The 14563-nt window shown below is 47.9% G+C and overlaps 3 protein-coding genes across 5 annotated transcripts in view; 2 read left to right on the forward strand and 1 right to left on the reverse strand.

The window, feature by feature from the left end:
• Positions 1–14563, forward strand: part of LOC140418371 (uncharacterized) — a 294193-nt gene that overhangs the window by 156358 nt on the left and 123272 nt on the right. The window lies entirely within an intron of this gene.
• On the reverse strand, positions 1532–8133 carry LOC140418367 (uncharacterized). Of its 3 annotated transcripts, none has more exons than XM_072501828.1 (3): positions 7489–8133; positions 5056–5171; positions 1532–3249 (listed from the first exon to the last, which is right to left on the reverse strand). In XM_072501828.1, the coding sequence occupies exon 3, from the start codon at positions 3003–3005 to the stop codon at positions 1677–1679; it is 1329 nt and encodes a 442-aa protein (XP_072357929.1). In that variant the 5' UTR covers positions 3006–3249; positions 5056–5171; positions 7489–8133; the 3' UTR covers positions 1532–1676. The 3 variants fall into 3 exon arrangements, with proteins under 3 accessions (XP_072357929.1, XP_072357930.1, XP_072357928.1); XM_072501829.1 differs by having other exon boundaries at positions 5049–5171; XM_072501827.1 differs by lacking the exon at positions 5056–5171.
• On the forward strand, positions 8328–11020 carry LOC140422608 (uncharacterized). The gene is made up of 2 exons (XM_072507615.1): positions 8328–8350; positions 10231–11020. The coding sequence occupies exons 1-2, from the start codon at positions 8328–8330 to the stop codon at positions 11018–11020; spliced, it is 813 nt and encodes a 270-aa protein (XP_072363716.1).

The raw sequence follows: 14563 nt of genomic DNA on the forward strand, positions 1-14563 counted from the left end.
CTGGCGAAGGGTCTTGCTATTGTGGAAGGAGGCGAAGCCCCCTAGCCTGGAGGCCTGGATTAACGACATGGCGGGGTTCATAAAATTGGAGAGAATTAAGTTCGCTTTGAGAGGATCTGCACAAGGGTTCTACAGGCGGTGGCAACCGTTCCTAGAATATCTCGCGGAGCGTTAGAGGAAGGTCGGTCAGCAGCAACCCTGGGGAGGGGGGGGGGGTGGGAAGAGGGAGGGAAGGGGGGAACGAGAGATTGCTCAAGGGGACGGATGAGTGGGGGATAACATGGAGGGTGAGGGAAAATGGCACGAATGGGCGAGAGCCAGTGTATAAAGCTATGTAAATATACCATCTTGCCATGTATATATCTAGCTCAGGGAGCATTTGCGTTATTTTGTTACGGGGGGGGGGGGGGGGGTTATTGTTTGTAAGGGGAAAAAATTGTGTTGTTAAAAAATCTTAATAAAAATATATTTTTTTAAAAATCACCTAGCTGGAGCTCAGAAAGGACAATCTCGCCTCATAGAATTAGACAGTTTACAGTGCAGGAAGAGGCCATTCGGCCCATCGAGTACCAGCCCTGGGAAAGAGCATCCTACTTAAGCCCACACCTCCACCCTATCCCCGTAACCCCACGTAAACCTTTTGGACACGAAGGGCAATTTAGCATGGCCAATCCACCTAACCTGCACATCTTTGGACTGTGGGAGGAAAGCGGAGCACCCGGACGAAACCCATGCACACACTGGGAGAACTTCCAGATTCCGCGCAGACAGTGACCCAAGCCGGCAATCGAACCCGGGTCCCTGGTGCTGTGAATCAACAGTGCTACCCACTGTGCTACCTTGCCGCCCTTGCATCCATGCTTCCGGATTGTCTGTCTTCTCTCCGAGTAAGATTCTGTTTGTCTCTTGTATTTCACTGTGACAGGGCAGAGACCCGATTGAAGGGGTTCAAACATGGGAGTTCTGAGAAAGATGGGCAAGGATTTGGGAGGTGGCAACATGTTCAAAGAGTTTGGAGAGGAGAGGGAGGTTGAAGATGGGGCAGTAATTTGTCAGGATGGCAGGGTCAAAGGTTTGTTTTATTGAGGGGGTGATGATGGCAGATTTGAAGGACAGAGGGACAGTACCTGAAGAGAGAGAAATGTTGACAATATCCATGGACACAGGGTAGTTGAATGAAATGAAATGATTGGCTGATCAATAGCTCAGTGGGAATAGGGTCGATGGAGCAGGAGCTGGGTCTCATGGACAAGATGAGCTCTGAGAGGACATCAGGGGAGATGGGAGAGAAACTAGGGAAAGATGTGGGTTCAGGGCTCGGGAAAGGATGAAACTTAGAGACAGTTTGGTCATGTGGGCTCGTGGAACGTAGGGAAGCAGCAGAGGCAGCTGATCGGATTTACTCAATCTCAGTCACAAAGAAGCTCCTCACACTTCTTTTTGGAGGTGAGATGGAAGAGACGGGAGAGCGAGAGTACTTCAAAAGGAACTAACTTGTGTCAGAGATATTTAAAAGTTTCAACACACTGAGTATTTAACACAAATCTAATTTATTTGACTTTTAGCCAGAATATTGGCCCCTGTAAATGGGCTGGAGTTTGTTATCAGCAGAAAGAGACCCAAATGAACATGGTTCAGTCCGGAATGTGAGGAACAGCAAAACCCAATGACTATGGTTACTTGTGGTCTTGTTGCTGTCTCAGCAGGGTGGATGACTTAGTGAATCCCTTCCCACACTCAGAGTAGGTGAATTGTCTCTGCCCAGTGTGAATTCGCTGGTGTGTGGACAGAGTGGATGACTGAATGAATCCCTTGCCACACTTGGAGCAGGTGAATGGCTTCTCCCCAGTGTGAACTCGCTGGTGTTTCTGCAGAGCGGATGACTGAGTGAATCCCTTCCCACACTCGGAGCAGGTGAACGGTCTCTCCCCAGTGTGAATTCGCTGATGTATAGTGAGGTGAGATGATCGCTTGAACCCAGTCCCGCAGTGAGAGCACCTGAACGGCCTCTCGCCAGTGTGAACACGTTGATGGCTCATCAGTTCCCCAGAACTTTTAAAGCACTTCCCACAATCTGGACATTGAAACGGTCTCTCGTCAGTATGAACACGTTGATGGAACATCAGATCCCTGGAACTTTTATAGCACTTCCTGCAGTCTGGACATTGAAACGGTCTCTCATCAGTGTGAACTAGCTGGTGACTCAGCAGGTTGGTTGACTGAGTGAATCCCTTCCCACACTTGGAGCAGGTGAATGGTCTCTCCCTCGTGTGAACTCGCTGATGACTCAGCAGGAGGGATAAGTGAGTGAATCCTTTGCCACGCTCTGAGCAGGTGAATGGTCTCTCCCCAGTGTGAATATGCTGGTGCTTCTGCAGAGCAGATGACTGAGTGAATCCCTTGCCACACCTGGCACAGGCAAATGGTCTCTCCCCAGTGTGAATTCGCTGGTGTGTGGACAGAGTGGATGACTGAGTGAATCCCTTGCCACACTTGGCGCAGGTGAATGGCCTCTCCCCAGTGTGAATTCGCTGATGTGCAATGAGGCTGGATGATTCAGTGAATCCCTTCCCACACTTGGAGCAGGTGAATGGCCTCTCCCCTGTGTGAACACGATGGTGTTTCCGCAGGTCGGATGACTGAGTGAATCCCTTCCCACACTCGGAGCAGCTGAATTGTCTCTCCCCGGTGTGAACACGATGATGATTCCGCAGGGCGGATGAGTCAGTGAATCCCTTCCCACACTCTGAGCACATGAATGGCCTCTCCCCAGTATGAACTCGCTGGTGTGTCTGCAGGTGGGATGAATTATGAATCCCTTCCCGCACTCTGAGCACATGAATGGTCTCTCCCCAGTGTGAACTCGCTGGTGTGTGGACAGAGCAGATGATTGAGTGAATCCCTTCCCACACTTGGAGCAGGTGAATGGTCTCTCTCCAGTGTGACTGCGTCGATGAGTTTCCAGCAGGGATGGGTAAGTGAATCCTTTCCCACAGTCCGCACATTTCCACGGTTTCTCCTCAGTATGACTGCATTTGTGGCTTGTGAGGCCTGATGATCGAGTGAATCCTCGTCCACACACACAACATGTGTACGGTTTCTCCCCACTGTGAACAATGCTTTTTCCTTCCATGCTCAAAATCCGCTGATATTCAGGATATGATAAATTGAGAACTCTGTCAGATCTTGATGTGATGCTTAGTTTGATTCTGCAGACTTTGAAGCCTCCCCTTCGAACACCCTGTGAAACTGATTCAAAACAGAAAATAGGGAGTGAGAGAGAACCCACAAAAACACAAAGGCAGGTTGTGAAATTGAGCGGAATGAATCTGGTCATTTGTGGGGCCGGCTCTGGGAAAAAGTGACAATGAAAAGTGCTGGATTGTCATAAAAACCCAACTGGCCTCTGGGAGGAGAGAGAAAGAGGTGAAGAGGGATTTTGTATATCTACAAGACATATCGAGAGAGTAGTTGGCAAAGCAAATTCGATCTTGAGCTTCATAAACAGTAATACTGATACTGAAACTATGCTTCTGGTGGCACGGTGATTAGCACTGCTGCCTCACTGCGCCAGGGTCCCGGGTTCAATTCCGGCCTTGGCGACTGTCTGTGTGGAGTTTGCACTTTCTCCCAGTGTCTGCGTGGGTTTCCACCCGGTGCTCAGGTTTCCTCCAACAGTCCAAAGAAGGGAAAGTTAGGTGGATTGGCCTTGATAAATTGCCCCTTAGTGTCCAGGGATGGGCAGGTTAGGTGGGGCTATGGGGTTACAGGGACAGGGTAGGGGTGTGGGCCGAGGCAGGGTGTCCTTTCAGAGAATAGGTGTAGACCCGATGGGCCGAATGGCCTCCTTCTGCACTGTAGGAATTCTACGGTTCTAATTCTATTCTATGAATCTTTATAAAGCTCTGGTCACCACTCTTCAGGAAGAATGTGAAGGTTCTTGGAGAAGGTGCAGAGGAGATTTACCAGAATGGTTCCAGCAAAGGAGGTTGAAGGGAGATTTGATTCAGGTCCACAAGATTATGCCAGGTTTCGATCAGATGGGCAAAGAAGCTGTTTCCATTCACTGATCGTACATGCAGCCGAGACACAGATTTAACGTTTTGGGTAAAACCTGGATTGAATGATATGAGATCCTGAGGGGTCTTGACAGGGTGGATGTGGAGAGGATGTTTCCTCTTGAGGGCGAATCTGGAACAAGGGGGTCACTGTTGCAAAGTGAGGGGTAACCAATTTCAGATGGGGATAAAGATTTATTTTTCACTTGAGGGTTGCAAGACAGGGGGTGGCATAGTGCTTAGCACTGCTGCCTCACAGCACCAGGGACCCAGGTTCCGACCCTGACTGTGTTGGGTTTGCATTTTCTCCTCGTGTCTGTGTGGGTTTCCTCGGGGTGCTCCGGTTTCCCCCCACAGTTCAAAGATGTGCAGATTAGGTTGAATCGGTTAGGATTGTATTCGCTGGAGTTCAGAAGAATGAGGGGGGATCTCATAGAAACCTATAAAAAGTGGGTGGCGCAGTGGTTAGCACTGCTGCCTCATGTTGCCGAGGACCCGGATTCGATCCCGGCCCCGGGTCACTGTCTGTGTGGAGTTTGCATATTCACCCTGTGTTTGCATGGGTCTCACTGACACGGGGACAACGTGCAATCCGCATAGACAGTGACCCAAGCCAGGAATCAAACCTGGGTCCCTGGTGCTGTGAAGCAACAGTGCTAACCACTGTGCAGATTAGAGAGCTAGCATGGACTCAATGGACCGAATGCCCTTCTCTGCCCATAATGACTCTGACATTTTTTGTCTTTTAAAATTTTTTCAAATAGAGTACCCAATTAATTTTTTCCAATTAAGTGGCAATTTAGCGTGGTCAATCCACCTAACCTGCACATCTTTGGGCTGTGGGGGCAAAACCCATGCAAACAATGTGCAAACTCCTTCCTCAGGTTTGTTGCCCAGAACTGAACACAGTTCTCCAGGTTTGGTCGAACCAGGGTTTGTGAATCTCACACTGAGACCTGAAATCTTCCCTCACGGACAGAACAGACAAACCTTTCACCTTCCACACCCAGATGCTGCTGAAATTCAGTTTCTAATGAATCGAGTGACTCTGTCAGATCGCGATGTGACGTTTGGTTTGAGTTTCCCGTCTGTTAAACCTCCACTTCCAGTATCCTGTAAATTTACAGAAACCGATCAGTTTAGGATAGAAATTGGGCAGCACGGTGGTGCAGTGGGTTAGCCCTGCAGCCTCACGGTGCCGTGGTCCCAGGTTCGATCCCGGCCCCGGGTCACTGTCTGTGTGGAGTTTGCACATTCTCCCTGTGTTTGCGTGGGTCTCACCCCCACAAATCCAAAGATGTGCAGGGTAGGTGGATTGGCCACGCTAAAATTGCCCCTTAATTGCAAAAAAAGAATTGTGCACTCGAAATTTATGTTTTAAAAAAAAACTGGGTGAGACAGAGTAGATTCAGGAAGGATGTTCCCGATAATGGGTGTGTCCAGAAATAGGGGTCACAGTCTGAGGACACGGGGTAGACCATTTCGGACAGAGATGAGGAGAAATTTCTTCACCCTGAGAGTGGCGAGCCTGTGGAATTCGTCGCCACAAGAACTAATTAAAGCCAAAGCATTGCATGTTTTCAAGAAGTAGTTAGATACAGCACTTAGGGTGAAGAGGATCAAAGGATATGGGGGGGAAGCGGGATTAGGCTATTGAGCCTAATCAGCTCTGATCGTAATGAATGGTGGAGCAGGCTAGAAGGGCCAAATGGTCCCCTCCTGCTCCTATTTTCTACATTGCTCCATATCTATGCAAGTAAATGGTCCAAGAGGTCTGAGGAAGAATGTTTTTACACAGCCAGTGGCAATGACCTTAAACTTGCTGCCTATGACAGAGTTTGGAAATAGACACAATGAATGATTTTTTTAAAAATTGGATAGATCCCTGAGAGAAATAAAGCTGTGAGGATACAGAGACAGAGCAGGAGAATGACTCTGGATTGCTCCAGGTAATAATAATCCTTATTAGTGTCACAAGTAGGCTTACATTAACACTGCAATGAAGTTACTGTGAAAATCCCCAAGTCACCACACTCCGGCGCCAGTTCGGGTACACGGAGGGAGAATTCAGAATGTCCAATTCAGCTAACAAGCACGTCTTTCGGGACTTGTGGGAGGAAACCGGAGCACCCGGAGGAAACCCACGCAGACACGGGGAGAACGTGCAGACTGCACAGATAGTAACCCAAGCCAGGAATCGAACCCGGGTCCCTGGCGCTGTGAAGCAACAGTGCTAACCACTGTGCCGATTAGAGAGCTAGCATGGACTCAATGGACCGAATGCCCTTCTCGGCCCATAATGACTGACATTTTTTGCCTTTTGTAATTTTTTCAAATAAATTTAGAGTACCCAATTCACTTTTGCCAATTAAGGGGCAATTTAGCGTGGTCAATCCACCTAACCTGCACATCTTTGGGTTGTGGGGGCAAAACCCACGCAAACAATGTGCAAACTCCTTCCTCAGGTTTGTTGCCCAGAACTGAACACCGTTCTCCAGATTTGGTCGAACCAGGGTGTGTGAATCTCGGGGCTTTTCCAGTCACGGCGCCGAGGTCCCAGGTTCGATCCCGGCTCTGGGTCAGTCTCTGTGGAGTTTGCACATTCTCCCCATGTTTGCGTGGGTTTCGCCCCCCACAACCCAAAAGATGTGGATTGGCCATGCTGAATTGCCCCTTAATTGGAAAAAATGAATTGGGTACTCTAAATTTTAAAGAAAAGAAGAAAAAAAAAGAAATTCTCAACATTCTCTAATCATCCTCCCATTCTCCAGCCATTAATCGGTCAACACATCCATCCTTGTGACACACTGCCTTCCTCGGCCAATTGGGAAGCAAAAGGACTCATTATCTTACAGGACAGTGTTTGACTAGGGCAACATGGTGGCACAGTGGTTAGCACTGCTGCCTCACAGCGCCGAGGTCCCAGGTTCGATCCCGGCTCTGGGTCACTGATCGTGTGGAGTTGGCACATTCTCTCCGTGTCTGAGTGGGTTTCACCCACACCACCCAAAGATGTGCAGGTTAGGTGGATTGGCCACGCTAAATTGCCCCTTAATTGGAAAAAATTGGGCACTCTAAATTTATTTTAAAAAGGACAGTGATTGCCTGTCAGCCAAACAACCTTTATCCCATTTTCAATATTTTTATATCCGCTGAAGAGAAATGTTTAAAAATCTTTTTTACTGTCCCAATGATTTTCCAGAGACCCAAAATTAATATTTTTACTGTCCTAATCATGTTCCAGTGTCACAAAAATATTTTTGACTGTCCCAATGATTTTCCAGACACCCAGGTATGAATCTCACCAAGGCAGAAGGTAAAATTTGAATTCATTGAAAGTTTACTGATGACCATGAAACCATTGCCGATTGTTGTAAAGACCCATCTGGTTCACTCATGTTCTTCAGTGAAGGAAATCTTCTATCCTTACCTGGTCTGGCCTACATGTGACTCCAGATCCACAGTCAGCTGGTTGACCCTTAAAATGCCCTGAGATGCCCTCAGTTCAAGGGCAATTAGTGCTGGGCAGTGAATGCCGGCCCAGCCAGCGACACCCACATCCCGTGAATGAACAGAAAAGAAAATCTGCCATCCTTACCTGGTCTGGCCAGGTAAGGATGACACGATTCCAAACCACAGCAATGTGGTTGACTCTTTAAATGCCCTCCGAGATGGCCGAGCAAGCCACTCAGTTCAAGGGAAATTAGGGATGGGCAATAAATGGTGGCCCAGCCACTGACCCCTCAAATCAATAAAATAAAATGCTGGAGACTCCAGTCGGTCAATCCGGGAGAGTTGGCATCCGGTCCAGGCTGGCAGCGCATGCGCCCTGCGGCTCCTTGTCCTCTGTAAAGATGGCGGCCGGTAACCCGGGCCTGTCACCGCTCAGCTCTCACTCTGTTTGATGCTGTTTAAGACGGGACCGTTAACATTTTCCTCGGGAGTTGAAGCCTCCACAGGGTATTTATGAAGCCTCCCGGCTCACTCCGCAGCTTCTATCGCTCCCCGGCCACCCACCGGCTCCAATCCTGAAAGTCGCTTGATTGTTTCTTTCCCGCTCTTTGCACCGTCAGCGACATCCTGAACTGTGCATGCGCCGGGCACAGCCCGAACCGTCACAATGCCCGGAAGTGATTGGTTGGGGCTCCAGACCAATAGGAATAGACCGGGCGGGTCTGGAGGACCGGACAGGAGCGGCTGGTCCTCCAGCCAATGGAAGTGAATGAGGGGCGTGGCTGCACTGTGAGTGAAGCATGCGCAGTGCGGGTGATGGACAGACGGGTCCACAATGGGTAAAGGGGGGGATGGCGGGGCGGAGGGTCCAGCGGGTGGACGGAGAGGCTCCGGAAACCCCGGGAATAAGCTGAATGGATCCCCCTCCCCCCGTTTACACTGAGCGGGGCCGCAGCTCCCAGATCAATGAAGAGCCGCTTTGTATCAGGTTGGCCATTGGTTCCAGAGGTTGTTCCCTGGTCTCCAGCGTTGCTTCTTTATCAGTGAATCATTGAATGGTTACAATACAGACTGAGGCCATTCAGCCCGTCCTGTCTGTGTTGGCTCTCTCTGCCAGAGCCAATCAGCTCCTCCCACTTCCCTGTCCTTTCACCAACAATGTGGAGATGCCGGCGTTGGACTGGGGTGAGCACAGTACGAAGTCTTACAACACCAGGTTAAAGTCCAACAGGTTTGTTTCGATGTCACTAGCTTTCGGAGCGCTGCTCCTTCCTCAGGTGAACTCTGGAGGTGAAGGAGCGCTGCTCCTTCCTCAGACTTTCACCAACAAGACCAGCAGCAAATATTCCCCATCCCCAGTTACCTGTGGAGAAGATGATGTTTGACCTTCTTGAACCACTGCAGTCTGTGTGGTGAAGGTGCTCCCACAATGTTGAAGTTACAGGTTATTCACCCAGTGATGATGAATGAACAGTGATACATGTCCAAATCAATAACACTGTTTATATCGCACCCTTCATGTAATGGACCATTCTGAGGTGCTCCATAGGTGGGTTAAAAAGCAATATTTCACAGAGTCATGTAAGGAGATAAGAGGGCAGGGCAGATGGTCAGAGGTAGGATTTAACGAGTATCTTAAAGGAGGGCAGGAAGATAGGGAAGTCAAGAGGTTTGGGGAGGAAATTCCAGAGTTTGTGTCCTTAGCTCGAGGCATGGATACCGAACCTGGAGTGATTAGAATCAGGAATGGTCAGCAAGCCAGAATGAAAGGAGTGCAGAGACCTTGGAGATTGTGAGGCTGGAGGAGATTGCAGAGACTGGGAGAGATAAGAGCATGGAGGAGACTACAGAGAGAAAAAAGACCATGGAGGAGATTACAGAGAGAGAGACCAGAGCATGGGGGAGATTACAGAGAGATAGTGAAGGGCATGGAGGAGATTACAGAGAGTGGAAGGGGTGAGGGGAGAACAAGAGCATGGAGTATTTTTAAATGTCTCTGCTTCTTAACTGGGACCCTTTGTAGGTCTGTGAGCATGAATGAAACTTGGTGTAATTAAGCAATAAAGATCTCGGGTTCATCGGGAGGTTTAATGTGGGAGACCAGCCGGGACTGCATTAGAACAGTTCAGTCCACAGGGAACAAAGGAATGGGTGAAAGTTTCATCATTATCCACATACTGTCGGAGTTTGAACATGGAAGGGAAAAAACACCGTTCACAGTGGAAACTGTGCACAAGTTCTGTGTGGTGAGGAGATTTCAGCCGATCATCTGTCCTCACGAGAGAAACACAGTTACAGCAGAGAGAGAACGTAGAAACGTGCGGACTGTGGAAGGGATACAATTACCCATTGAAGTGGAAATTCATAGTGGCACTCACACAGGGGAGAGATTGTTCACTTGCTCTGAGTGTGGGAAGGCATTCACTCCCTCATCCCACCTATTGACACCAATGAGTCCACACTGGGAAGAGACCGTTCAGCTGCTCCGAGTGTGGGAAGGGATTAGCTCACTCAACCAACTCGCTGAGACACCAGCGAGTTCAACCTCATGAGAGACCTTTTAAATACCCAGACTGCGGGAAGCACTGTAGAGGTTCTGGGGCACTGATGTCCCATCAACGTGGTCACACTGACATGACACTGTACAGGTTCTCTGACTGTGGGACTGGGTTCAGGCGATCATCTGATCTGACGCTCATTGATCTGATCATCATTGCAGTCACGCCAGAGAGAGGCCGTTCACCTACTCTGAATGTGGGAAAGGATTCATTACCTCATCCAACCTGCTGACACACCAGTGCATTCACACTGGGGAGAGGCCATTCACCTGCTCTGACTGTGGGAAGAGATTCACTCAGAGATGTAGTCTTCTGGAACACCAGCAAATTCACACTGGGGAGAGGCTGTTCACCTGCAGTGAATGTCGGGAGGGATTCAGTGCCTCATCACAACTGCTGACACACCAGCGCACTCACACTGGGGAGAGACCGTTCAGCTGCTCCTGGTGTGGGAAGAGATTCACTTGTTCATCCCACCTGCAGACCCACCAGCGAATTCACACTGGGGAGAGGCCATTCACCTGCTCTCAATGTGGGAAGGGATTTGCTCATTCGTCCAATCTGCTGAGACACCAGCGAGTTCACACTGGGGAGAGACCATTTAAATGTCCAGACTGTGGGAAGTGCTATAAAAGTTCTGAGGAACTGACGTCCCATCAACTTGTTCACACTGACGAGAGACCCGACTGTGGGACTGGGTTCAGGCAATCATCTGAACTCACTGTACACCAGCGGGTTCACACTGGGGAGAAGCCATTCACCTGCTCTGAGTGTGGGAAAGGATTTACGACCTCATCCTACCTGCTCACACACCAGCAATTTCACACTCAGTGTGGGAAGGGATTCACTCAGTCATCCCACCTGCTCACACACCAGCGCACTCACACCGGGGAAGAGCTGTCTGATGCTCTGAGTGAGGGGAGAGAGTCTGTTGGACATGCACCTTTCTGAGATACAAGTACCGAGGAAAGGCTGAATACCTGCTCTGTGTGCGTGTAGGAATTCACTCAACCACACAGTCTCCTGATGGGCAGTCATTCACTTTCTCCATGTGTGGAAATGTTTCAACTGACCTGACGAATCACCAACTTGTTCAGACTGGGGAAAGGCTGGGCAGTGATTTGACGTGAGATTGATTCATTCATCCAATCTGTGGACACATCAGCGAGTTCACACTGGGCTGAGACTGTTCACCTTCTCAGTGTGTGGGAAGGGATTCACTCAGTCATTTAAACTTCTAACTCCTCAGTGTGCTCACACTGCACAGAGGGTTTGTGTCTGTGTGTGTGTGTCTGTGTAAAAGGATTTGATCATCATCACAACTGTAAACTTGTCAATTACAAAGTGGAGAGAGGATATTCACCTGCTTCCTGACTGCAAACACGTTTCCTGATAATGAATATCGGATTGATCAGAGCTCCTGGAATTCATTTCAAATAAGACCCAAAACATAGGAGCGGAAGAAAGGCCATTCGGCCCATCGAGTCCACTCCACCATTCAATCATGGCTGATTTCAACTCCATTTGCCCGCTCTCTCTCCATAGCCCTTAATTCCTCTAGAAATCAAGAATTTATCAACTTCTGTCTTAAAGACACTCAACGCCCTGGCCTCCACCGCCCTCTGTGGCAATGAATTCCACAGACCCACCACTCTCTGGCTGAAGAAATTTCTCCTCATCTCTGTTCTAAAGTGACTCCCTTTTATTCTAAGGCCGTGCCCCCGGGTCCTAGTCCTCCTGCTAATGGAAACAACTTCCCTACGTCCACCCTATCTAAGCCATTCATTATCTTGTAAGTTTCTATTAGATCTCCCCTCAACCTCCTAAACTCCAATGAATATAATCCCAGGATCCTCAGACGTTCATCGTATGTTAGGCCTACCATTCCTGGGATCATCTGTGTGAATCTCCGCTGGACCCACTCCAGTGCCAGTATGTCCTTCCTGAGGTGTGGGGCCCAAAATTGCTCAAAGTATTCTAAATGGGGCCTAACTAGTGCTTTACACAGCTTCAGAAGTACATCCCTGCTTTTATATTCCAAGCCTCTTGAGATAAATGACAGCATTGCATTTGCTTTCTTAATTACGGACTCAACCTGCAAGTTTACCTTTCGAGCATCCTGGACGAGGACTAGGACGAGTCCTAGAGCTAACCACTGTGCCACATGCCACCCTACACCTCTATTTGTAGTCCTTTGCAGATTCCTTAAATCCACTTCACAAATTACTTCTCTACCTGAATGAGTCATACATTCAATCCCATCAGGTGACATTCCGCTTGTCAAATTTTACCAACCCAGAAATGACCCATTTATTCCTACTGGCTGCTTCCTGTTAGCTAACCAATTCTCTATCCATGCTGATATTTTGCCCCCACACCATGAGCTCTTATTTTGTGTAATAACCATGGCAAATATCTTCTGGAAATCCAGACAAAGCACATCTACAGGTTTTCCTTTATTGACATCCCTTGTTACTTCCTAAAGAACCTTGAAAAATAGTTCATCATGTTTGATTCCCTGAGCCTCATTTTCATTTTCAAACACTGTCAAAAGAAAAATCAAATCTCCTCTACCCCTCTGGCTCCTTTGCCATTTACCTTAGATGGACTCACTTTCTGTTAAAGAGCTTGTCAACCCGTCTCACCCACTTTCCCGAAAGTGAAATTATTTAATCAGGAAAAGTCCTGCAAATTAAAATACTTTCTGGTTAAACATTTATTGACGAAACAGAACATGGTTAAAAAACTAACAGAAAATGACTTGAGGATCACAGACAACCAGAGTAACAGGATGTTCACAATGTTCTGGTCCCAAATGTTTTCCCTGCGGCTCCTCTGTACCCTGTTCCTGTGACTCCCCGCTTTGGACCCAGGGGCACTGAACCCTGGGGGTCGCAGCAACATCAGCCCCCGGTAACCCTCCACCCCTGCTTAGTTGGAGATCCATTTCCCAGTCAGGTCTCCAGCACCTTCCTGTCTCTATTAGTGAGCAGGCCTCTTTATTCTCAGCTAAATTCAGCCCCCAGCTCCATCACCGGGCTGTCATTGACAGAAGCAATAGAAACAGAAAGGTGCCCGAGGCTCAAATGGGAAGTCAGAATTTGTGGATTAGAACCTCCATAAAGGCCAGAAACGTCTTGAGAAAAAAAAATCGAGTTCCCAGTCAACAAATTAAAGAATAACACAACGGGACTTCAAGTTTTATGACTTTTAATGCAACAAGCAAAATAGAAGCTACTTTAACCTACACATAAAACTTTTCCCATTTATAATACTAATGATAATCTTTATTGTCACAAGTCGGCTGACATTAACACTGCAATGAAGTTACTGTGAAAATCTCCTAGTCGCCATACTGTTTGGGTACCCAGAGGGTGAATTCAGTATGTCCAATTCACCTAACAAGCACATTGTGGGCAGCACGGTAGCACAGTGGTTAGCACTGTTGCTTCACTGCTCCAGGGTCACGGGTTCGATTTCCAGTTTGGGTCAGTGTGTGGAGTCTGCACGTTCTCTCCGTGTCTGCATGAGTTTCCTCCCACAAGTTATGCTGTTAGGTGATTTGGACATTCTGAATTCTCCGTCTGTGTACCGGAACAGGCGCTGGAATGTGGTGACTAGGGGCCTTTCACAGTATCTTCATTGCAATGTTAATGAAAGCCTACTTGTGACAATAAAGATTATTATTATTATTACAAAGGAGACAGAACATAGGGTGGGAGAAATCGAGGGAGAATAGAATACGAATGTGAAGGAGCAAAATACACACAAATGGACTGCAGAAGTGTCTATAGGTACGTAAAAAGGAAACGTTTGTCATTCCAGATAGTCAGGAGAGTTTAGAATGAGGAATAGAGATCTCTACAGCCACCTCGTTCAACACTCTGGGATGTAGATCATCAGCTTTTGGGGATTTATTCACTTTCAACCCCATTAATTTCTCCAGTACCACTTTTCACGAATTCTCATCTCTCACTGTTCCTCGTGCTCACAAATCCCTTGGTTCGCTTGTGTTTTGGGGAAATTTTTGCTTCTTCTCCGTGAAGACACGCATTGCTTAGTTTCTCTACCATTTCCTTCCTCCCTATTATGAACTCTCCTGTCTCTTCCTGGAATGGACACATATTTGTCTTTGACAATCTTTTCCTTTCCACATACCTCGAGAAGCTTTTCCAGTCGCTTTTCTCCCCAGTTTGCTCTCATATTCGATTTCTCTTTATCTGTTTCTTGGTCCCCCTTTGCTGAATTCTAAAACAAGTTCCCAATCCTCAGGTTTACTACTATTTTGACCATGGTTTTGAGCCTCTTCCATTGATCGAATGGGATCTTTAACTTTTCTTGTCAGCCAAGGTTGCATCACTTTTCCTGTTGGATTTTTATTCCTTAAAAGGAATCTATATTTGTTGTATATATGTGAAATAAAGTTGCAAAAATCCCAGAGGACCATAGGCTGCTCTCACCTTTGACAGAGAGAGAGCTGACTGGTGGTGATTT

This window comes from Scyliorhinus torazame, chromosome 5, assembly GCF_047496885.1.
Source record: "Scyliorhinus torazame isolate Kashiwa2021f chromosome 5, sScyTor2.1, whole genome shotgun sequence".
Classification (NCBI taxonomy): domain Eukaryota; kingdom Metazoa; phylum Chordata; class Chondrichthyes; order Carcharhiniformes; family Scyliorhinidae; genus Scyliorhinus; species Scyliorhinus torazame.

What these genes read in the sequence shown, in the direction of transcription:
- LOC140422608 (XM_072507615.1), top strand. Translation starts at nt 8,328, where the DNA reads ATGGACAGACGGGTCCACAATGG. An exon ending in GACAGACGGGTCCACAATGG is followed by an intron (nt 8,351 to 10,230) that starts GTAAAGGGGGGG and finishes TCATCATTGCAG; the next exon opens with TCACGCCAGAGAGAGGCCGT.
- LOC140418367 (XM_072501827.1), bottom strand. Translation starts at nt 3,005, where the DNA reads ATGTGCGGACTGTGGGAAAGGATTCACTTACCCATCCCTGCTGGAAAC.